Below are 23,873 nucleotides of genomic sequence, written 5' to 3'. Positions count from 1 at the left end.
GTATTGATGCGGAACCGAGAGAGATGCGTACACATTTGCATGCGACCGCATTTGCTGGACCAGAAAAATAGCTTTGAGCCCTGTCATCTGTGACAGGAGCCCTTTACACCGCAGTTTGACCTTTTCCGGGAGCAGGTAGCTGATTTCTTAGAGAAAATTCAATTTGCAGCGCGTCAGGACGAGGGCAGGTGTGTGTTTGTCGACAACCGTGGACTTCCGAAAGCCCTTCGCAGAAGTGGCTTTGCCGACATGCAGCGAAGTTGTGCGGAAAAGCCTCTCTGCTGTTTACTGATAGCAGTTTGCGATGTCTCTAGTCGCTCTACAGACCCACGCGCTCCTCCCCTGAGAGTAAATTGGTTCGTTCGCGAGGAGGTGTGGGAACTCGAACGACGGCAGGATTTACCGAGACACTTGCGCAAAATCCGAGCCACGGCGTTTGTTGTTTGCCGACAGTTCTCGCCTTCCCTGATGCAGACTCGCCCGCCCAGCTCCGTGCCGCGGCATGGACGCAGCGAGTTTTTCGCTGTACGCAAAAAAAAAAAAAAAGAGTGGCACAGGGGGCTCGAAACTTTCCGTTATATATAACCCGCATAGCAGTGCTGAAGTGGGTGGCGTACGTCCGACGAAGCCGTGAGCGCAAACTGGTCCGCGTTTCCTTATCCATAAGAATACATTGCAATTTCCACGAGACAGATAAACTGGTTTTAAAATTTACGTTCGCGAAGTGGTCCTTAGCTACGAACGCGCAGCTCCGGTTCCTACCAAAACGCAGTGTGTAACACATTCAGCGGCCGGAAAACGAGACTGTACGTCAACAACGAGGCTGCCCGAATGCGACGGACCCGCACAGTGCACGACTCGGGAACAAGCTGTGGCCGAAGCATGACAATGTGCGGGTGATGCTGTTTTGTGCTATATTGTTTGTACTGTGGTCGTGGCAAATGCCATATTGTTTAAATAACACACCTTCTACAAATGTGCGCTATAATTCTCGCATCTATATGCCATCTTGTAACCGTCATGAAATATTACGGTTCCAGCCCGCTTTAGATATCGCAATTCATGATAGTTACGTAATCCTTGTTTTGTATTTTACGTAGTGTCCAGAGTTGCAAATGCGCCTCTCAAAGCGCCAGTCGGCCTTATGGCAGCCACTACAGATATACACAAAGTTTCTTTTTTTCTATTTGAGAAGACTCCCTTATAGAGACCTTAAATGGGTCGCTATTTCAAGCGCGCTATCGCTAGATAAGCGTTCTTTTCTTGTAAAGTCTTGCCACCATTCAGCGGACTTTTGGCGTAGTTTTTTGCCTCTGACATCGCCTCAATAACGCATCTGGCGCTGATGAATACGGCTCCGCTTTTGGCGGGTTTCATCAAATGCTGTATAGCCAATCAGCGTTTCCGACTCTGGAGGAAGCCGCGGGTGGTTCCGGCGGCTCGCGCGGTGTCTACGGAAGCGGCACCCCGGCACGGCGTACCTTCGTAGGGACAAATGTCGATCGTTGCCATCCGTCACACAAGCTTTGCTACGTTTGTTGATATAGCCCGTCGTTTACAAGATATGAATAACGCTGACAAACACGGAGCGACTTCTGCAGGTAGAAATGCCATGCACGCGACCGCGGCAACCATCTGCCTTCACGGTGGGTATAGATCGCGTCCGAATCGGCAGATCCGGGCTATTACTGGAAATAAGTTTAAGAATGCGTGAAATGGGATAATAGTGCGGTGAAAGATTGTGCAGGGGATCGGCGTCGGCGCGGCTTTATAAAGCGGTGAACGAATAACTTCGGCGATGCTAAGTCTTTTTGCGCGACCCGACCTCGGAGAGACTTCTCCGCGACAGCACCGCATGCAAGAAACGCAAGGGGGCCGCTATCGTAGATGTAAATCTTCAATTATTGTCGTAAGCGAGCATGTTGTTTCTGGAGCCCTCCTATCTGGGCTTCAAACGCTGGTTACCCCTATGCTAGAGCTGACGTGCCATCGCTAGCACGGCTGACGCGAAAAGCAGTGCCACGCAGTCAGTAGTAGGCGGAGCATGCGCACCGGCTGCTAAAAATAAAAAGACAGACGATCCGCGGAGCGAAGCCAATGGCTGCGTGTACCTCGGAGCCCAAGCGCCCTTGCAAGTATCTCTAGGTTGTTTCGCTCAAGCTTATCAGCTTGCAGCATCCACAGCGCTTTGAGTTGCGATGAAAGGGGAAAGCTCCAAGCCTCATAACCTTCGTCACCATATTTAGGGCCCCTTTTATGCTCACGAATGGAGCCAGGTCACCTCCAATAGGCAAGATTCCTGTGTTTTTGCGAAATTTTTCTGATCTAAGTTGTACTTTTTTTTCTAAATTTTTCTGATATATTTTTCTGATCTAAGTTGTACTACCCCCCCCCCCCACTGTAATGCCTCAGGCGCTGTGGGTACTGTGTAAATAAATAAATAAATAAACTGTGTTCAGTTACATTTGGCAGCACCTGTACGGCTTCCACTCGAGCGGCGAATTGAAAGCTAGTTCTGCCTCCGTCGGAAGCAGCGACGATCGGGACTTTCCTCATCCCCCTTTGCCCCGTGTATATGCATAGCATGGCTCCCTCGGTGAGCACGCGCCCTCTCCCTCCTCATCCAAGAGAGAGAGAGAGAAAGTGTGTGTGTGTGTGTGTGTGTGTGTGTGTGTGTGTGTGTGTGTGTGTGTGTGTGTGTGTGTGTGTGTGTGTGTGTGTGTGTGTGTGTAAATCTTGATTGATTGATTGTGGGGTTTAACGCGCCGACGCAACGCAGGCGATGAGGCGCGCCGTAGTGGAGGGCTCCGGATTAATTTTGACCACCTGGGGATCTTTAACGTGCGCCGAAATCTCGTACACACGGGCGTTTTTGCTTTTCGCCTCCATCAGAAAAGCGGCCGCCGCGGCCGGGAATCGAACCCGCGACCTCGTGCTCAGCAGCGCAACGCCTTAGCCACTGAGCCACCGCGGCGGGTGTGTGTAAATCTTCGTTGACAAATACGAGAATTTTGGCCTCTTGTCATCAACACTAAGAATGGCTTTCGTCATTTCAACAAAAAACGTTGGTTGATTCCTCTGTCATAGGAATTAGTAAAACACGAAAGTGAAATGTGCAGCGAAATCTGCAGCTGAGCATGATTTGCGGGTCGGCGGTGTCTCGTGGGTGTGATTGGCGAGCAATGTCCTGCTGGCGGGTCGCTTTAGAAAAGGTGTACTGACGTCATTTCGTGACGGATATGACATCGATGAAATCTTGGGGTATTACGACATAAAAAAACTTTCGTGCTAAAATATAAAAGCCGAAAACGAACAACCCTAAGGATAACATACTTTTTAGTACTAAAGGTTGCTGCCTAGCAAGAAGACCCTGTGTGCAGGGGTGCACCCTTTACAGGCCGCTTGCTTCGTTGTCCTGGCGTCACTTCCGTGACGGATATGACGTAAGTGAAATCTTAGTGAATCCCGGAATAAAACACTTTGATGTTAAAATGCCGACGTGTCCACATTAGAGACCCCAAGCATCGTAAGTATTAGCCCGCATGCCTCCACTACGGCGCGCCTCGTAGCCCAGCGAGAGCTTCGGCGCGTAGAATCCCTATTTTATTAGTAGCTTACCTTGCGGAAAGAAAACCGCCGAAGTGGCTGCGTGCGCTACGCTTCCCAGCATTGGTGGAGCGCCGACGTCTGTAGTGAAGGCCACAGCTGCGAGCGCACTGCGCGAAGGTGGCATCATTGGTACACGTCGCAAGTACGCCAAATTATGGGAGCAGCCGAACTCTTCATTACGCTGTCTCGCGCAGACCACTGCATCGTGGAGCCTGTTCACATTTTGCACACGCCCCTTACATGAATCATAAAGTGTGTCACGCCAGCGGTAAAATGCGCGCGGACAGTGCCGGCGTCTCTGTTGCCGCGCCATCAACAACGCAAATACACTTACGCTTCCCTAATAATACATACGCGTCCGGTGTGGATCATTGTTCGGGACACGCTGTGGCATTGTAATGCCTGCTCACGGGACTCTGGGGAAACGCCGCAGGCCCTGCAGGTGCGAGCCCTCTGGTTGGTTGTCTTTTCTTCCGGGAGCAAAACACAGGTGTGCGCACGTTCGTTTTCGCCCAGCCCGGCTCCGCTCCCGCTAATTTCATACCCCCGAGTTTCTCCTTTTGTTCTCTCCCCTTTTTGCTAAACGCCCAGCGGTGTTCGTGCCTCGCTTGCGTCGTTGCTGATCTCGGCGTGTATAATGGAAGCGGCGTGGTGGGGTTCGTTCGCATGATGGCTGTGGCATGGCCCGAGCATTCACAATGCATGCGCCGACGCAGCCTGTGAATTCCCGATGAGGGAAACGGTCAGGTGGGATCGTATCGCGCTCTTCCCTTGCCCCCCTTAACTTTCCCGCACGTCGCGCTCAGCAGCAGCAGGTTTATCTGGGCGCTTCAGCGACACAGTGCCCGCGCAAGCGTGCAACCGTCCCTTTGCAGCTCTTTTTCTCTCTTGCCGTATACTGCGAAAGTTTACAAAACGAAAGTTTTTGCACATAGACAAAGCCTTGTTTGGCTTCGCTGTCCGGCCGTACTCACACCATGGCTTGACGGCAGATTTTTTTTAGGAACGATAGTGTTGGTTAGGCACCTACCGTGAAAGAGCACCAGCGGCTCTTTTCTTAAATTTCAAATACACATAGGAAACTCCGTTAATATTGATTACATTTACAAACACTTGCGGCATTCGATCACTCGAACTGTGCGGGACCCTACGTGCTCCATAGCGTCGACGGAGGGTGCTTCCCTTTTCAGAACAAATTCCTTTAAGCGACTCGAACCATTACCAGAACAGCAGCGTCACTGCTTCATGCGACAGGCTTTATTTCAATTTCGATTTCGGTTATGATCTGCCTTGGTGAACAAGGGTGGTTGACATGTTTATGAAAGTAGAAGCAGGTGCAAGCGTCTTTCTCCCTACCAGCGTGCTCACATGGGACGAAGAGCGGCACGGATGTGTGAGAGTGCTAGCGGAAGCGCCCAGGCCACCGAGCTGGTTGTTCCTTTTACTGTTCTTGCCTCTTACACTTCCCGCTAGGTGGAAGCAGCTCACGCAGTACTGTGTCAAATCAAATATGGAATCAAGGTTAGAACTGAACCGAAAGGCGGCACAGGTGGGGTGATTGAAATGTTATGCAAACAATGAGGCTTTGCAGGGTGACATTGGATGGGCTTACTTTGAAATGAGAGAAGCGCAGAGTAAAATATCATTTGAAGAACGGTTTAGAAACTTAGATTAGCAGGAATGGGCAGCCAAATGGCTTTACGTGAAACGCGTGGACACGTGTGGGAGAAAAGCAACCAGAAGGCTTTGGACGGAGTACATGAAACCTGGAAGCGCGGTGTAAACGTTCAAGGCAATAAAAAAAAGTGAGACAATGGGGGACAACAAACTGGGGAAAAAAAAGATGCAAGCAAAGAAATCTTTGAATATCTACGGAATCGGGAAGCGAGACCCCCCGAGAGAAAAGTTCTTTGGTAGTACTGAAGGGAGCGCACTGCTTTTTGAAGCCCGGGCGGGTAGCTTGCGCACAAATATACGCGTATCCGCCAGCAGGTACAGGAAGATACGTTGCGGAAGGAAGCGTGAAACCATGCTACGTATTATATCGTGGTGAAAAGGTATCCGACCAGTCCTCAAGGGGAGAGGCATCCAGCTTCCGCAAGCCCCCCGCGGTAAGCTGAACGAAAAAGTGAATAGGACAGCACTTAGTAAGGTTGATGTTGCGTATGTCTTACAGAAAGGAAAGTTTGGCATCCACCTGAGTGCAGCCAAACGGCTACAAAGGAAAGCTAAAAAGGATAACCTCCACCTTGGGGATTTCCCCCAAATCTGGTCGATTAATGTCTTACAGCACTTAGTAAGGTTGACGTTGCGTAAGGGACATAAGCAGCGCTGCGTATCTCCCTTACCTGTCCTTGCGTGTGTTTTTATTGCGCTGTAACTTTAACATGTGGACAGCATTGTAGAGGTTCGTAATAAAGAGGCTACAATGCTGGTGAAAAAAAAAGCAGAGAAAAATCCAGAAAGGCCTGCCAACAAAGGAAGTGAAACTAGCACAAAAGAACCACAAAGGGTGCACCTTTTTTTTTTTTTTTTTGAAGGCGAGGTGGATGTACACAGGCGTTACAACTGAAGCAATTGTGCTACACTACCTCGTTTTTGTGACAAACGGGAAGCAGCTAAACATCATCATCATCATCGTAGTCCGCATGCGGGTGGCACTTGGCCGCCTCCGTTAACGACGTCTTGTTTCCCGACAAGAAAAAATGAAGGGAAAACAGGAAAAACAAATTTATGAACTTTAGAGGAACAAAACATGATCCAGCTTCTCGTGCTGTTTCTGTGCCACCGAAAATTGCTTTTGACTTGTGACGCCCTTTCCTCTGTGCAGCTTCACAATTTTTTCCACGACCTCCTGACGCACCTGTCCAACGTGAAGCCATCAGTCGCGGCAGCCATATCGAACAGTCCGGCGCAGTCTCTCAGGGGTGAGTATCCTTGCACGAAGACGCAGAGGATGCTTAGTACGTACTTCAGTGTCACTTGGGCAAGGCTAAATGTCAGGTGCATGCTAACCGGCAAAGCGGTAACTTCGAGCAACGGTAAATGCTGACAGAAATTCCAGTGTCTTTGCTGGTTTCGCTGCAAGCTGCCTTTGAAAGCAGTAGCGTTGGAGTGGCAGGTGGTGGAGGTGCGGGCCGTGGGCTGCATCGGTCGGCGAGCCTGTACCACGAATGTGCATGGCGCGGTGCACAATGAAGTTTAGTAAAGCTTGATGTCGGGCTAGTTGGTGTAACATGCTTTTGAAGGTAAGTTGCGCTTGTTATCATAACAGAGACGGACACAGGATTAAAGTGTGAAAGTGTACGAGTTCTTGTGAAAGTGTCCGTTTTTCTTCCTGTGTCCGTCTCTGTTATCATAACAAGCGCAACTTACTTTCAAGAGCACAGTACAGGCACGCCCCGCAGAGTCCCGGCGCCAATCTCAGTCAAAATAGCGAGCCTCTACAAAAAACCGCGCAGGGAAAAAAGGCTTAGTAAGGGCCATGAACTCTGTTTTGTGAAGCGAGAAACGCCACTTTGGAAGGCTTATTTTCGCCCTGTATTTCGCGCAGACTCCCCACCTCCGCCACCGTTAGGAATGGGCCTCCCGCTGCCGCTGGCACGACGCTTTTGCTATCGGCCTCCGGTGGTCGTCAATTCCGTGCGAATTTCGCCACACTTCCTGCATACGGGGCGGCCATGGGTTTCTCCTAAGCCTCTATTTCCTCCATGGCAAAAACTGTTGTCACTCTTAACCTTGTTGTGATCATGGACTGCGAGCCAAAAAGTGGCGTAGCATCTTACGAACCCGGCTCAGTGCAGCTTAACGTAAGACACGAAGGACTCGTGACACGACGCATTGCGCTCATGGCCTAAAGGTGCACGTCAATAGCTATTGCCGGAGTTCGTGTCCAGGTGTACCCGATCCCCTTGAGTAATTGCATCAGGTCTTCAGGAGCCCGTGTGCATCGATCTGCAGCGATCCTTATCTCTAGAAGGGCCGCTCAGGGAAGATTGGAAAGCGTCGCCAGCTTACCTGGAGGTTGCTGTCGAGGGACCAGCGTCTACTCAAGAAGGCGTACGCTATAGCTTATTAATATCCGTGAAACTACTTTGCTGGTACAGGTTCGACTTAGTATAAACATACCGTGCTGTCCCTTCGCGTTTTGTGTCGGCAAAGTCGTCGGACGAAGCTAACGATGTAGCTTTCGCCAAATTGAAACAAGTGTATTGATTTACCCGTTGTTAGACCTTCGGAAAAATAATGTACACCTAGCAAGCGAGCGCTTTACCATTCCAGGCAGCTCTCAATATATTGGTCTAGTTAATAAATCATAAACCACAATTCGTTATAAAACATCACCAGGCTTCACGGCCAATACCGAAGGCCTCTAGGGCTAATGTGCGTACATTTGGCTGAGCTGAATATCTTTGTAATACTTGTTGCGTAACTATAATAAATGCCTGCGCACGTTCATTCTGGCTTTCCTTCTATACACGCTAGTTCTGTTGGCAAACTTAGGCTGGTGGCCAGATTTTTAGTATGTATCTAACAGCTTCGTTCTGTCTGTGCCTACTTTGAATTTGAGCTTTAAACTGAGAAGGTTGGAGCGGAGGGGGGGGGGGGGGGGGGGGGGGTTCATGGGGGCAATTTGATGTCCAAACCGAGGAACACAGAAGAAAGGGGGAGAAGGAGGAAGGGGTGCGAACTCAGTTCAACACAAATCTCTGAGACAACCGGAAAAAATGATAATTCGCATCACGGCGGCACTCATCAAAAATGGGTTTTGCCGCTAAAGACTTCACGCAGTGCGTAAAGTAAAGCTGGCTTTTTTGCGCAACATGCGAGCTGTGCCATAAAGCCAGACATGTGGCTCAACGAAGGTACGAAGCACTCTTCCCGGTGGGTGCGCGAACAAATTGCCCCTGCAACAACTCCCGCAATGACGCCGAGTTTCTCTCCGCACCAGTGGCTGAAACACTTGTGCTCGGGTGCGGCCAAATGCCCCCCTTAAATGTCGCAGGCCAGCCGAAGGAGCTGGAGAAGAGCGAGCTGGCGGAGCAGGAGCTGTGGCGCAACACGAACCCCGAGGAGGTGCAGATCGAGGAGGCGTACCGGGGTCCGCACCTACGGCTCCCGCTCACCACGAACCAGGTGGACGCGCTCATACAGGGCTTCAAGGAGCGCAGGGTGAGCGCGCGCACACCGTCCTATCGAGGCGGAACAATGGGCACCCCTCGCTGCTGTGCACGGCCCGCCTATAACGGCAATCATGCGGGTGCCAACTGCTTCTGCGCCAGAAAGAGGCTCCGCCGGTCTGGCGATCCTCGGTCTGCTGAACCTTTTTCATCCCGTTCGAAACAGGGCAATTTCCGTTGCGGAATGAGGGCTCCGAAAAGAAATGGCGGAAGTCAGCGATTTCCCGACAGTTTATCGGGTCTCCTAACGGCGGCCCTATTTCATCGGCTGTCCATTTTTGCTGCCAGAACGCGGATGGCGCGCTGTTCTTTTGAATGAGCTATTCATTGGGGTGGTAGAACGTTTTCGGCCACTTATCCCACGAAATGTACCGCTTGAAAACGCGCTGGTCAGCGGCGCTCCCGGCGGAAAGCAAAACGCTCTTTATGCCGGAACAAAGCACTAAAGTTGAGCATAAGGTGCTCCGTAAGCCCCTTCGGCTCGTTCGCGTCGTGTGTTTTGTTCAACTAAAGAACCCCGAAGGGTTTCTATAGTTGAGCATTGCTTTGAGGCCGAAATTGAAGGGGGTGTCCGCTTCTGAACCGTTAACCTCCCGGGCAGTAGCCCGTTCAATCCCCGGCGGGAAATAAAAGTCCTGCAGACAGGAATTTCTTCAGCTCCTTTTCACCGAGATCACGGTGCACGACAAAGCTAGCCTATCACTCTGCGCACGAAGCGCGTGGTGCATTGCGTTCACACATTTTTTCCGTGCGTGCACAACCGCTGAGGCACGCGAACTGCGCCTGTTCGCGAAAGGAGACGATAATGTGAGAGACAAAGTTGCCCGCTTGTACGTGACCTCACCGACCGATGGGTCCAAAGGGAGGCTGCACAAGCCCGCCTACATTCAAGGGTGCCGGGGGGTGGGCTGCCGCAGACTCTTCACGCCAAGTACGTGCTTCTGGTACTGCACGAGGCGAGGCGCTACCTGCAGACCAAGCCGAACGTGAGCGCGGCCTCCACCGCCTTTGCCAAGCAGATCACCGTGGTTGGCGACCTGCACGGCAAACTAGATGACCTGCTCACCGTCTTCTATAAGGTACGCCCTCTTTACTCTGCTCCACCAACAAGGGGGAAGGGGAGACGGGACGAGTGGATGTGCTGAGGCTGTCCTCCAAAAGTGTTGGCGGTGGCCATAGAAGAAATATGTGGGAGCACGCACACAGATGGTAAGGCTGTGGCCTTTTGCCTAACCCTACTTCCTTTCCTGCTCCATTCACTGGTTTAAAGAAAGAGGCAAACATTTCGGGGTTATGGTTCGCTTCCGCCCCAGATTGCATATTTGTGGCCGCCATATTCAAATAGATATATGGAGCCAATTATGCGGGTGTCGGTTAATGAAGGCTTTCTTCCAAACCACTTGTCTCCGGACATAACACCATTGCCGCATGGTGCTTTGTTTTCTTCCGAGCACTGGAAATAAGCTGAACTCCAGACTCCCACAAAATTGCGAGTGAAAGGATCGCACGTACACACACAGACTGCATATCGAGAACGAAACCCTCAGCGTCCCTTTGACCTAGTGTGCGCGCGAAAAAATATAGGGACGATGTAGTGCAGAAATGTCATAGGTGCGTAAGCACGGCTTGTCTAAAGCACCGAAGCTTCGACCATCTCCACGGGGACCACGCGACGCCATGTACACTCGCGGATACCAGGGCTTCCGCAATCGGTTCCGTCGCCTAGCGGTCGCTGATAGCGGAGGCCATGCACATACACGCACAAACATCCGCGCGCCGATTCGCGCTACCCCACTGCGCGGGCGCGGCGCGTGCTGACATCGCGATTCATGTTGCTTCTCCGTTGCGTTATGTCGCGGGTTCGGCGCTCGCGCTGTAATGTCGTTCGTTCTTTTTTTTTTGCGATAGTATGCCCTTTGGCATAAAGTTCTAGAGGTACAAGTTGCCACCCGTTTCCCGGAGGAAATCCAGTCCAGAAGACAGCGGTGGTGGGGTCCCACAGCCATCGTTGGAGATCGTGGGGTCTCCCAGGATGCAGGCCTGTGCCTCGAAGGTGTCGGGATCTCGCTGCACTCAGGGAAGGGCACGTCCATAGCAGGTGGTTGGTGTCGGCGTCTTCGGCAGGAACCGTACAGAAGGGGCAGGTGGTGGTAAACGGGGCATGGTATCGTGGTGGCCACGCCCGGGTTACCGCAGGAGAGAGTGCCACCCCAACTCACCCGCTGGACGCTCGCTTCCACTGGGTTTCACACACGGGTTACACAGAGTTTACAGTCTGAGCCTCCTAAGCTTATCTGACTGTCACAGTCAAGGTCAAAGCAAGGTTACAGTCGACAAACAGATGAGTACGCTGCTGCGCAGTGTTGATGCTCGGACTAGCAGGTACATCCTTCGTATTTATGAAAAATGATTTTGTGAGCATTCCAAGCCCGAGTAATTCATTGCTCAAGCATTGTGTCCGTGTTCACTTCCTGCCGTCCGTGGTTTTTTATTCAAGCTGAAATTTGCAGACAATATGAATCGTGCAATTGCAAGCTGCTGAAGCTGGCTTCGCTAGAACGCGTATTTTAGAAATGGGAAAGCGCTGCTCTTATGTAGGTGAGCTATTATGAAGGAGCTATTATGAAGCCTTTTACAAAAGACGAATGATTTGCTCACATACTTCATGTGAGTAAAAAGTAGATAGTATAACGCCGGCACCAGGCAAAACAAGAAATACTACGAGCAGCAAAGCCGAAAAAAAAAATACTCGAGGCTACGTCCCAGTCAACGGCTTTTGGAAATGCGCAAGTACGAGACAATTTACAGACTACAGAAATTGCGCTTAGTGTAGACGCCGTCAGTCAAGTTGCAAATGATGGAAACAATTCAAATAATAATGTTTTTGACTTCGCCAAATAGCACACAGATGCTCAAGCGGCCGCAAGTAAAACGTTGGACACTGGGCTCGTGGTTCCGTAAACGTGTGGAAAAGTACGGAAAAGTATGGTAAACGCGGTTGTCGTGAAATATTCTTATAAAAATATGTGCTCCTTTGTGTTTAAGAAAAAAACATTTCTCTTGCGATTCATGTCACCTCAGAGAGCACGTTCCAAGCTCGTGGCTCCTCTTAAAGGGGTCATGTAGACAAAACACAAGTTTGGTTCATTCGAAAGGTTGCGTCGTTGGAATCATACTGACACCACTTTTAACGCACACGTCGCTCAAGTAAGCTATATAATTAGGAAAAAATGGAGTGGCCATGCGACCTACTAGCTCAATCCCCGCAACAGAACCTATGATGTCACATGCCCAGCTGTGCGATGGGCTAAGGCCGGCAAAAGCAAACGCAAATAAGGTAGGGCTTATCAGCTTTCCGAACGAGCTATTTGCGCTTAAATGTTGTGCATGTTCATTTTACAGCAGTAATAACGGCGGTGCAAACAATTAAAGTTACGAAAATACACGTAAACATAAAAGTACCCATTCGCACTGCTGTTGGTACTGGGCGCACTATGCTTGTTTTAGCTGCACAGCCGTCCGCCGCTTTGGAATTCCTTACACGACACTGGCCGATTCACGTAAGCGACGTCGTCTTACGCTGCCCTGTTTGCCGAGCATACCACATGTTTCACGAAACGATTACTTTCTACCGTAACAAGAACAAGCCAGGTGCAAATATGGTCAAAAACAAAGCAACGGCGGACAACGGTCCGCGGCTCAGTATGGTAGCGCCATGTGGGAGGACTGACGGTAAGCAAGGCTGCAGAGCCTAATGACGCACTGTAAGATCGTTTGAACACCTGCCCTCGTGATCTCATGGCAGACCACGAAAACGCACGATTTAGCGGGGGGATCTAATTTTGACCTAAATTGATTAATTTCTCAGTGAAGACGGCATCGTTTGCTGCCGGACAAGAGCTGGGAGTACCATGAAATACGAAATCTGTCGAATAAAAGAAACTTGTATTTTGTCTGCATGGCCGCTTTAAGGAGAGCTTATCAACATCTCCGCAGGCTGTCCTTTACTGCAGTGTTTGTCAAGAGTTTGCCGAGGACAACCCCTCTATGAACGATGTCGAGCCGTGTCTATTTGCATAGCTGGCTTGTTGTGCCGAAAGCCAACGTTAAATCTTATGCTACCGGTCATGCAGCGAAGCCAGCTTTTTGCGTTGCCGACGGAGTGTCAAAAAGGGAAACAAGAAAGATCTTGGGGACTGAGTTTTGGGGAGGGTTTCGTGGAACCCGTGGGGTGCGCCATAGAGTTTCTAAATATTACCTAGAGTGGAAAATGTCACTTCGATGGCATACCGCTATGGGAATTGTGGGTACTGTGAGAATCGGATTGGCAGCGAGTGGCTAGTGCAAATTGCTATGGTTTCAACTTGTCGGCTCTGAAGTGTTTGTTCTGTATTCGGCATGCTTTTCCGTTTTCGGCATGCCACTTTCTGGCCTTCAGTGGCCATCACAGATATGTCTAAACAACAGCGTGATTATCACTTAACCCATGTTCTTTCGTTAGCGGGGAGTTTCTTAAAGGAGCCATGAAGAGAAAATACAACTTTGTTTAATTTGAAAGAACTAGTATTCAGTATCTCACTCAGATCCATCACAGCCACAAAAGATATTTTTTTAACGAAAAAAAAAGCGAGAAGTATTTAAAAACTTTCAAATTTTGCGCCACAGTGACGTGTTATAGCAAGAATGACGTCATACGGGCCAACAATAAAACAATTTTCAGTGCGTTAACTGCACGTTAGCATTCAAGTGATGCAGCCAAATGGAACTAGAGGCCGCATTACAGACGTCCAGTCATGTGTCGTCGCGACAGGTCAGTTAGGCGGCCGCCAATCGCACAAACAAGGTTCCGTGACGTCATAGAAAAGTAGCGGCAAATTGGCTAGGGGGTCGCGACTGCTTCAAACGTTTTCTTTAATATATCCGTTATTTGTTCGAAGATTACGATGATATTGGTATCATTGTTATCGGGACTAAGCAGTCTTTCTAATAAACCCAACTTGTATTTTGTCTTCATGTCTCCTTTAAGATGAAGGGGTAACCATATGCAGCGACAGCGACAAGCGACGCGAAAAGCGTAACTCAATGGGTACAAGAAACAGATAGTGTGGGCGACAAGCAAGAAATTAATACTTTGCAGCCAAGCACCTGAGCCGCTGAGCGAAAGCTGCGGGGCGACGCCCTCCCTAGGGGGCAGCGGCGTCCAACCCCGTAGCGAGTAGCGAAGGGGTGGTCCGAGTAGGGGTGACGTCGGGATCGACGAGTTGCTACGTCCGGGTGCAGTGTACACACTGTGTCTGTTGCAGGCATTCAACAAAGTATTTCTTCCTTCCTTCCTTCCTTCCTTCCTTCCTTCCTTCCTTCCTTCCGTCCTCGTCGCTGCCGCTCGCTTGTGGGCTGCTTCTGGCCGGCAAAGAGAGAGCGATGGCGACGGCCCCAACGGCCCTTGCATAATTTTTTTTCGTTTGTCGCTGTCGCTCACACTATCTGTTTATTGTACCCATTGAGTTACGATTCTCAAGCCGCTGTCGCTGCATCTGGTTTCCCCTTGAAGCGTGCACTGCCTCAGACGGGCACATTGAAGCAACATACATGGTGACAAACCGAAATTTATTTGCCATTTAAAGCCTTCATGCAATATCATAATGCCTTGCGCGCGTGCTTGAAGACTTAGTTGCGGTAATAGCTAGGCTTCGCCTCTAAGTATATTTAAATCTGCTTGGGCAAAACAAGTACAACGCGGCGACATCACTTTTGCACCTCTAGCTAGCTGTTCCATCTGCTTCGCCTGCCAAAGCGCGTAGCAGACGATAATAGTGCAGTACTGAGAGGAAGTAAGGATACATTTTAATACAATCTAAAAACATAGAAAACATCATCTAGCTTGGAGTACGTAATTATTTATAAATAAAAATTACACCATGTGGGGAACCATGAGGAGGATGCGAAACATCATGGGGGTTCCGTGTAGGTTCCATTGTATTGCCGTTATGTTGTTTCATTTATCGGAGCACGAATGGGAACGTAGTGTGAATCCCCATGTAGAGATAGAGAAATGTAGAGAAATGTAGAGACAGCGAAGAGACCGACAACCGCGTTACCTGCTAGAACGCCTACTGGTTCTCGTTTTTCTTTATTGCGTGCTCACGCTCCTACCCCGCTGCCCGCCCTCTTCGTCCTCTTCTCTGGTTGAGCTGCAAGGCGCGTGGCGCTTCCCGCCACAGCTTTCCCGCTGGAAATTCAACATCCTCCTGTAAAGTTTTCAGTTCTCCGTTTCCGTTGACGTTCAGCTTCGCGTGCCGTCGTTGTATCAGCAGCTTCTTGACGTAGTTTGGATGAGTGAAGGACATAAGGCGCGTTCGTATAGCACGTGCTCCCGTCTCGGTTTGTAGCGCAGTGGGAAGAGCCCCACGTACCTCCCGTTGCGGCCAGAGAGTCTTGGGATCGAAACCGGGCGCCTCCTAACTATTTCTTTTTAAAGTGGACTGCGCTGACGTCAGTCCAAACGCTGACGGGGCTGAAGAGACGTGCATGCGCAGTAGAGTGCGGACGCAAGACAACGACAAGGGAGGGAGGGACACAGCCCCGAGCATGAGATGCTTCGCATCTAATATCCAGGACGGCTGGCAGAATCTGGCGGCGTGAGCCAAACGTGAGCACGCCTGCCTTTTTATTTCTTTCTAACTCCAAAATTTATTTCTCTACCTAAACACTTTAATGTAGTATTTTTTATACAAAGTAAAATTTATTATATACCGGCGGGACTTTCGGGAGCAATTTATTTGACAAGAACACACTTTGCGTAGCCACAAAGCCGCTGCCGGCCTTGCCACGCCGAACTTCCGGTCAAACTACGCGGTAATGCGGCACCCGTGGAATCATGGAGCGCTTTCGCATAATCGCGTTGACACTAGCGCCAGATTCTACTCTAGGTAAGCTAGCGAGAAACTCTATCGGGTATGCGGACCACCATTTGTCAACCGCTGCCTTACTGCTCACAAGATCCCGTTCCGCTACTCACCTTGGGGGACGATCACGACGTGCTGTGACATGTTCGTGTGAATGGAAGGCTTTTTGCGCTATCCCTCCATGAAATATTTGAAGAAATGACGAAGCCAGATTACTCCAAGTTGGTTGAGGTTTGTCTGCTGCGCTACAATCAAACGCACAAAACTATGTGAGTCCGGTCCGTGCAACACCAACTTCATTTTCCCGAAGATGTATCGCCTGCGCCGAAGAGAGCTGTAGGAGCTTTAGGGCGACGCAAAAAACGTCAGAAAAATAAAATGCGTAACGCGCTTCAACTACCATCTTTGCTTTTCGGAGCATTCGTTTATTTTTTTTCTTTGTGTTTTTGTATCCGTTTTGCGCGTTTGCGCAGATTGAGTCCCATTTCAACGGAAATTGGAGCGCGTTTGATTCGCTCGGCCGTCCGCCGCACGGCATCGTGGACAAAAGGATGGTCGGGATGGCGCATGGAGGATGTCGCGCCGGCAGCCTAATTTGGAGCAGCGGTGCGACAAGCTCTTCTTCCTAAGCTGCTCTCGCCCATCGCTCGTTTTGCGGGGGAATCGTCGGGGCCACTTTGGTTTTTGCCGGGGCCGCGCCGTTTTCTTGTTTGGCGGTTGCCTTGGGTGCTCGGTCCCGGTGAGAAGGGCAGGGCCCGCACCGGCGCCCGAGGTTTCCGCTCGCGAACGCTTCGTTGTCTGCCGTTTCCCCCCGCGTTATGAAACGAAGATGCCCTCCGCTTCACTTGTTCCCTGCGGTTTCGTTTAATAGCGCCCCAGTGGTTCACTTGCATGGCTGTGCTTATTTTCTTTCCACTGGTACGGGGAACGTAAGGGGCGTCCACTGGCAGCCCTTCCTTACCTCCCGGAAGAGCCTTCTTGTCAAAGGACGGCGGTAGGGCCAAACCTTCAGTCACAGTCGCATTACACGTCTTCTGTTCAGTCTTCCGTATGGAACATTGGTCATCTCTAGCTCGTTTTGCTTCTTTTATAGTGACAGCTGTCCGTCGCTTGCTGCTATAGAGGCGCTTTTTCTCCGCACGGTGCGGTAAGCGTATGTCCATCGCCGGTATCACTGCGCATGCGCCACTGATGGCAGGCTTGAAGGACGAAACGCCTTGTCACTCTGGAAGCTCTATTGGAAATGATAACATTCGGTCACGAGGCTGTTTTTGATACTATGCAGATAATATCTTATATTTGAAGCCTAGAAAAAAAATTTAAACGAGTGTCATGACTCGCTGTAGAAAATGACTACACGGGCTCCCACAAGATAGGAGATAGGTGCGAAGACAAGCCAGAGTCGCAAAGCGGGCAAATAAACGCATGTACAGGTGCTCCAAAAGTTAAACGGAGCACGCGAGCAGTGGCCGGAGCAGACAAAACTGCAAGCCAGTGCGATTTATGAATAGATGTGCCGCAGATAGCGAGAGTGCGTGGGCACCGTCCGGCTGGCCCATCTCCATACGCTGACGCTCGCCTTATCGCCGGCTCAAGCGAAGCCGCGCTGCTGTGATCCCTGCTCGCCAGGCATGCGCTTCCGATCTTAGGAGGTATACGCTGGCATACCCTTTTACAACATAACTTACTGAAGCTTGTGCAATAAAGTCGATTTGTTTTGAAGCAGCTCGCATCCGACTGGCTCATCTCCTCAATTATCTTGCGCGCCCATTAAAACCATAGAAGCAATACAGCAAAAATACACGCGTAAACTGTACGTTTTTATTCAGTCTCCTTGAGGCAAGCATGGTTAATGCCGCAGCTGCTGAATGATTCACGAGCGTTTAAGCCTTATGGCAGCACAAACTTCCCGCCGTGGTAATCGCGAACTACGGCAGGGACGTGGAAAATTAATGTGGTGGCATTCCTAAAAAAACGGCACCAATACGCCACTCAAGGTCAGTTTTCTTGACGACGCGGGCAAACAAATTCGTGCGTAAAGCATTGGAAGCACCTCTGGCGAGCAGGGATGACAGCAGCGCGGCTTCGCTTGAGCGATGGCTTGAGCCGGCGATAAGGCGAGCGTCAGCGTATCGAGATGGGCCAGCCGGATGTGCCCACTGTTGTGCCAGAGCGCCCGACCCAAATGCGTTGCACGGGGCGACGCGCCGACAGCGGGGACGTTCACGCCTCAAACCAGACCAAACCACCCACGGCCGACTTGCCCAGGCTTGTCCCGCCACAGTGTCGCCTCTCCTTTTGCGCCGCGGCGGCTCGGCCGAATCCTGCATCGGATGAACTACCAGCAACGGGCATTCCACGCCGTCTCCGCGAGGCGAGCTCGCGGAGACGGCGTGGGTGTCGCCCTTCCTTTCCCCAACGGGGCGGCTCGGCTGACTCACCGCTTCGCTGCCATTCGTCGGATTTCAAACTTCAGCCACCGAGAGTCCTGATTGAAGTGATTCAAACTTCTCGGGACCACAACGGAATTCCGGGGGTATAAAAACCCGCCCGGATCACGCATCGTCGGCATTCTCCGGCGGCATTCTTCGGCGGCACTTTTCGGAGGCATCGAGTGGAGAGGTGCTGTCGCCTTTGTGCGAGTCATGTAATGTTTGCTTACCCTTGTACATACTGTTTGTATATGTTACTTCAACGTTTCGTCGGCTCGAGAACTTCATCGCTCTGCTCTGCGTCGATAGCGGACGGAGCAAGGAAATGCCGCTACCCCGGTGGCTGCGCTCGGATGGCCAGTCGCAACAATGTTGTCTGCGGCGAGCGGGTCCAGTCCCAACAGCGGAGATAGCGCCGGGATGACTGATTCCCAACATCGGTGACGAGCTGGATGCGAGTCACAACCTTGGTACCGGTGCTGGGAAGGTCATTCCCAACACCACGCACTCTCGCTATCTGCGGCACATCTATTCATAGATCGCGCTGGCTTGCAGTTTTGCCCGCTCCGGCCACGGCTCTGGTGCTCCGTTTAAATTTTGGAGCACCTGTACACATGGTCATGGCGTTCGCGTCGAGTCTCGTTTAGATGAATTGTCATTTTACTAAAGCGGGACTTATAATGCCCTCGGTTTAACGTACCTGTCCAACATGCGCGTTAACCATCTAGGGCCATCAGAAAAAAGCAGGCCGTAAGGCTCATCAAGAAGCTAGAAGGTATCGCAAACTTTCGGGTACCTAATTAAGGTACTTTTGGAATGTCTTTCAAAAGCCATACAAGAATTGTACAGCGTCTTCACATTCAAAGAATGTTAATTTGTTTCCATGTCATCACAAAGCCGACAATTCACAAAGCAGGCAAAAATATCTTACATGACATTTCTTAACGGGAAGGCGTCATCAGGAAACTTGAAGAGGGAAGGTTTCGTGCAAGGAAAAAAAAAAGTCATTTTACAAACTTTCCTAAAAACACTATGCCCGCATAGACTATTGTGAAGGGATCTACAGAGAGGTGCGGGAAATGACATTCATATAACACCATCGTAAAGTGTATTTCGCGACACCGCGAAGAATTATATGTGGGAAAAGCGAGCCGATAAAAGCCTGAGGAAATGCCCCCTGCACGAATCCCAACAAACATGGCCGTGGAGAAAACCGGGAAGAGGGAACCTAGAAAGAACATCTAAAAGGTTTACTTGAAAAAAAGAAATCTCTAACAAAAGGATGCGATGAGTCACGAGTTGGAGGAGGAGGAAAGGCCGGGAGTTTAACCACGTGTAGAGCCGGCTTTCCTACTTTGCACTGGGGAAGTGGGTTCACGGGACAAAAGAGAGGGTGGGCGAAAGGAAGAGATAGGAGGGGGGACACGTTCTCCCTCAAGTAATGAAAAAAAATCCGCGTATCTGCGCCTTTCGTTGCAAACGTCTTCAAAAGACGATAGTCTTTCGTCGACATTTCCCAAGTAAATGCGTCCCTTCGCTTTCCCGCTTACCTCTCATGCTGTTCCTCTTCCGTCACGGTCCTCCCAAGGTAAATACGCTAAAGGTTTGCTCAAGTCCATTTGAATTTACCGCGTTCCACTGCTCGAGGCCGGGTGCCTCGATGCCAGCGCTGCCGTACGGCGGAGACGCTCGTGAATTGTGGCGCCCTACTTCAACATGTATAGAACCACGTTACCCTACTCCACATGCGCTCCAAGCATAACGTGGAACCTATCTAGTAGAACATCTCGTAACTGTTGCCGCTTGATTTCATAAAATACCGCAAGAAGCTATAGTGGCGCGGGCAACAGCAGGCGACGGAGCGATTTTTTTTTTTCTGCAGTGGATGTAGTATTTCATTTCGCAAAACTCAAGCATCCATGAATTTCTTTATAAAGGAACATTGCAAATACTGCTTCTGTATTAGTTTTCTGCCTTATATTTCGTAGTGTCTTGTTCTTGTTCAACAATGTTGACAAGCATGAACATTGACACCGGACTTAGACGTTTAGATTTGGCTTTGACTATATAAGACTATTGCGCAGATTTTGTTTCACTTTGGCCGGGTGGCTGAATCGAGTCACAGACAGACAGGCAGATATACAGACATACAGACTGACAAAATTTATGCGTTTAAGAACCCCAGGAAAGGCTATTCCATTTAGAACCCGGAAAAGGCCTCTAAGACACCCAAGCACTTCTTATGAGCTGTGAATGCAAAATAATTCCAATGGGGCGCCGGTGCGGGATCCTTGGAATTGTGCCCGCGAGTATGTTCGAGCATTTTTGTTGCCCTGCGGTATGTTTTGCGGTTTTGTGGTTGAATTGGCGCGGGCTACTTTTCGGAACTTTTATGGTGCCTTGTTGGCTGTAGACCGGAATCCTTGGATGGTATTGCTCAGAAGTTGCGTGCCCATACCCCCACGCAGTGTCTTCGGCAACGTCTGCGAAGAGACGCACTTGTCCGACGTTTGTGGCGGCCACGGTGTGTGCACCCTCACGCACTGAAGTGAAATTGCTCGCGGTGACTCTCCCCAGCAGGATTCAGAGCGCGGGAGGCTGTGGAACGCGTCGCGGTCAGTGCCCGTGGCCAGGCGCGTCCCACCGGCAGTGCACGGCCCTTCACATGTGTTGCTGTTCGTTGGCGTTGGCCAGTCCACCTATGCGGGTATACGTGCTCGGCCTCGTCGCTGATGAATGCTTTAGGGTCGCGAGAATTTCGATTGGTTATGTTGACGCCAGAGCTGAATGAGAAGCCGTGAATGAGCCGTGCCTGTGTTTTCGCGGCAGTTGTCATTGTTGGCGTGGGGGCGACTGTCTTGTGTCGCAGTTGCGTAGCGGCTGTGAGCGCAATCGCAACCACCGCCTGCGCATGCACGCTGCACTTTCAGTTGTCGGCACTGAAATTCAAACAATAGCATGTGAAAGATTTCCACGCGATATCAATTACAACACGCTGCTCGGCAAGTTGGTTGACGTACTTTGCATGTAACGGCGCTATCAAAACACACACTTGCACACGGAACAAAGAAAGGGTGAGCCTAAGTATTTCTGCCAGTTTCGCACTGCGCGTGTGCGTTTTTGTGTTTCTGAGGATGGGATTGTTAAATCCGATTATGCGTACGGTCTAAATTAACGCGCGGTGGTTTGGAATGGCTCACAGGTGAGTGTCAGTTCGGTGAGTTTCACCTTAAACACGAATTTCTATTTTCCCATCGTTATAAGAAGAAAGGGTAACTAGCCTGCCGACAGGCGTGCGATGAACTGCTCCGCGCTGTGTGTGTGATTGAGCGGGTGCTTGCAGAACGGCCTGCCCTCGAGGGACAACCCGTACGTGTTCAACGGGGACTTCGTGGACCGTGGCATGCACTCGGTCGAGGTGCTCATGCTACTGCTCGTCTGCATGCTCGTCTGGAGGGACGCCGTCTTCCTCAACCGAGGAAACCACGAAGACTTCAACGTCAACCTTAGGTGAGCGCGCCGGGCCATGTGCGCCGTATCACTTCTCATTTACCGCACTCCTACTATGCCAAACAGTGTCCCTACAACTCCCCTTTTGAAATATGCGTGCAAATGCACCGAATGATTAGAAAAACAGTTGCAATGATTGCTTTCATTGTTTTTCACAGCCAAGCTGTATACTTCTACCCCCCAACGATTTCATCTCCGGAGGCAAAAACGGCATGGTTCCAAGGCCTAATACGCCGAGCGCATGCGTCAGGCCAATCAGGCATACAGCATTTAGCTCAGAATTCGTTTGAGGAAATCACAGAACAAGCATCGAAACCGCATTATGGATGATAAGGCGCTTGTGAACATTGAGACCTCCCCCTCCCCCTTCCGTTCACCACGTGTTCTTGGCAAAGATTGTTTCCAGATTATCTGTGAAGGGCAGGCAGGACTAGTGTCACTAAATAGAGCTGTTCTTGTCCAAGACGCCGAGCGCATGCGTCAGCCTAGGCAGGGCCAGGCATTTGCCGCCAGGGAAGCTAGCCGAGCGTGATAAGGTATTAGAGTGGCGCTACTGAGGCACGCAAGTAAGCAACGGCAACATTCTGGCGTTTATCAGTAGGCCTGTTCGGTTTTCCACTTCCGGCTGCCAGCGGCAAGAGCCGGTTATTCGTTTTTCTCACGCAGCCCAAAAGTTCACTTCCGGCGGCGCCAAAATGCCTTTAATTTTTTCGGGTCGGCAACTTCTGGCTCCCCTCAAGCTGCTCAAGCTGCCAGAGCCACCCGGGCGTTTGTAGTCTGGCGGCGAGCGGGCACCAATCTGGAAGCTAGTAGACGACGCTGCTTGCAGACGACGAGTGGCACGGCCAGTTTCAAAATAAAATAGCGAATATTTTTCGTTCTTTCTGAATTTATGGTTTGAAGTGGATTTATCTGATGTGAAAAATAACTTTTGCGCACATTACGGTTTATTTTTCCCATCGCAACACCCGCTTTTTTTTTTTTTTTTTTTTGTGCGGAAAGCGAGATGACAGATGATTCACGCCTAAGCGGTAATTTGCGGTTCGTCTTCTGATAGACAAGGAGGACCTATTTCGGCTCGTGGGCGAGGACGGGGTCGCAATTCTAGATGAAGGCATGCCTGTGTTTATTACTGCAGGTAAGGGGTTCTAGGCGAGTACATTGGTTGTCCGCGTGTCACGAATGAAAGTTTTCGTTAATTCCACCGGAAAGGAAAAGCTCTCCCGCAGCACTCCGGCGTCGTGGGCGCTGCCAGGAAAGCAGGCGAAGGCGTCGCTGAACACCATGTCCGTCCGCATTGTAGATCCCCTGGAGTAGGATGGAGTGAAACTTCTTGCGATTGTAGCAAATCCCTTTGGACTCCGAGGGTCTAGAAATGCGGACATGGCTCCCATAAATCGCGCCGATCACGTCCAGCAGTCCCCGCTTCCTCGACGAACGAGAGCGCGGAACGCCCGCTTGTTGAGCTCCCGTTCTGCTCGGTCGGGCCAGCAGATTTCCCGTACGCTGATAGAAAGAACCATTACGATGACTCGGTAGACTGCGGCGTGAACAGATGACACTCGCTCACGCCAAATTCGTCACCGATTATGTACATGGTACACTATGTACCGATGTATGACTGCAGGGCAACCAGAACTGCCTTCTGGACATGTATTTTGGGGCGTGCGCGCAGTCCTTCGGGGGTAGAATTTAGAGTGTTCAAATTCAGCGACCAAGTGAAACAGTACGGGCGAAACAGTCTCCTGAACTCGAACTCCAGGTATGGCGGCACAACGTTCTCCCCGTAGAGGGGTACTTCGTGCCGTTCTTCCCATCGCGAGGACGACGCACACAATGAAAACGTGGGCTTCACCATCGTATTCGTCATCTTCATTCGCTCCGGCAAGAGCAGCGAGCGCACTTGCGTCGTCCGACATTCTGCCGCTGAAACTGTGGCAGACGACCGAAAAAAAAGTTGCTCCGCAGCGCTCGTCGCGACTGGGATTTCTCGATCTCGGCTCCGTGTATCGCCGGTATCGCGAGGCACTTGAGCAACGTAATCATGACGCAACTTCCGGCCCAAGAGTAAGCTTCTGGCAGCCCGCGGGCTGCCAGAACGCCCGTTAAATGCGTAAATTCAACAGGCCCAGTGTTGCGAGATTGCCGCATCTACGACCCCGCCCTTGACTTCGACGGGGTCGTTTGTTAACAAAACTACTGAAGATTCAGCAAAACGGCATCTTTGGACACACTTC

The 23,873-nt window shown here is 50.7% G+C and overlaps 1 protein-coding gene across 1 annotated transcript in view; it reads left to right on the top strand.

Annotated features, from left to right (window-relative positions):
• Rdgc (retinal degeneration C) overlaps positions 1 to 23,873 on the top strand; it is a 202,863-nt gene that overhangs the window by 147,491 nt on the left and 31,499 nt on the right. Inside the window, exons 3-6 of the mRNA XM_077702291.1 lie at positions 6,440 to 6,536; positions 8,615 to 8,781; positions 9,707 to 9,868; positions 21,470 to 21,636. Coding sequence (XP_077558417.1) covers positions 6,440 to 6,536; positions 8,615 to 8,781; positions 9,707 to 9,868; positions 21,470 to 21,636 — 593 coding nt within the window. The remainder of the gene's footprint in view (positions 1 to 6,439; positions 6,537 to 8,614; positions 8,782 to 9,706; positions 9,869 to 21,469; positions 21,637 to 23,873) is intronic.

Source organism: Haemaphysalis longicornis, unplaced genomic scaffold, assembly GCF_048455015.1.
Source record: "Haemaphysalis longicornis isolate Haplotype H1 unplaced genomic scaffold, Haemaphysalis longicornis Haplotype H1 scaffold_3, whole genome shotgun sequence".
Taxonomy (NCBI): domain Eukaryota; kingdom Metazoa; phylum Arthropoda; class Arachnida; order Ixodida; family Ixodidae; genus Haemaphysalis; species Haemaphysalis longicornis.
The sequence above is the reverse complement of the archived record's forward strand: the minus strand, read 5'-3'. Positions and strand labels throughout refer to the sequence as shown.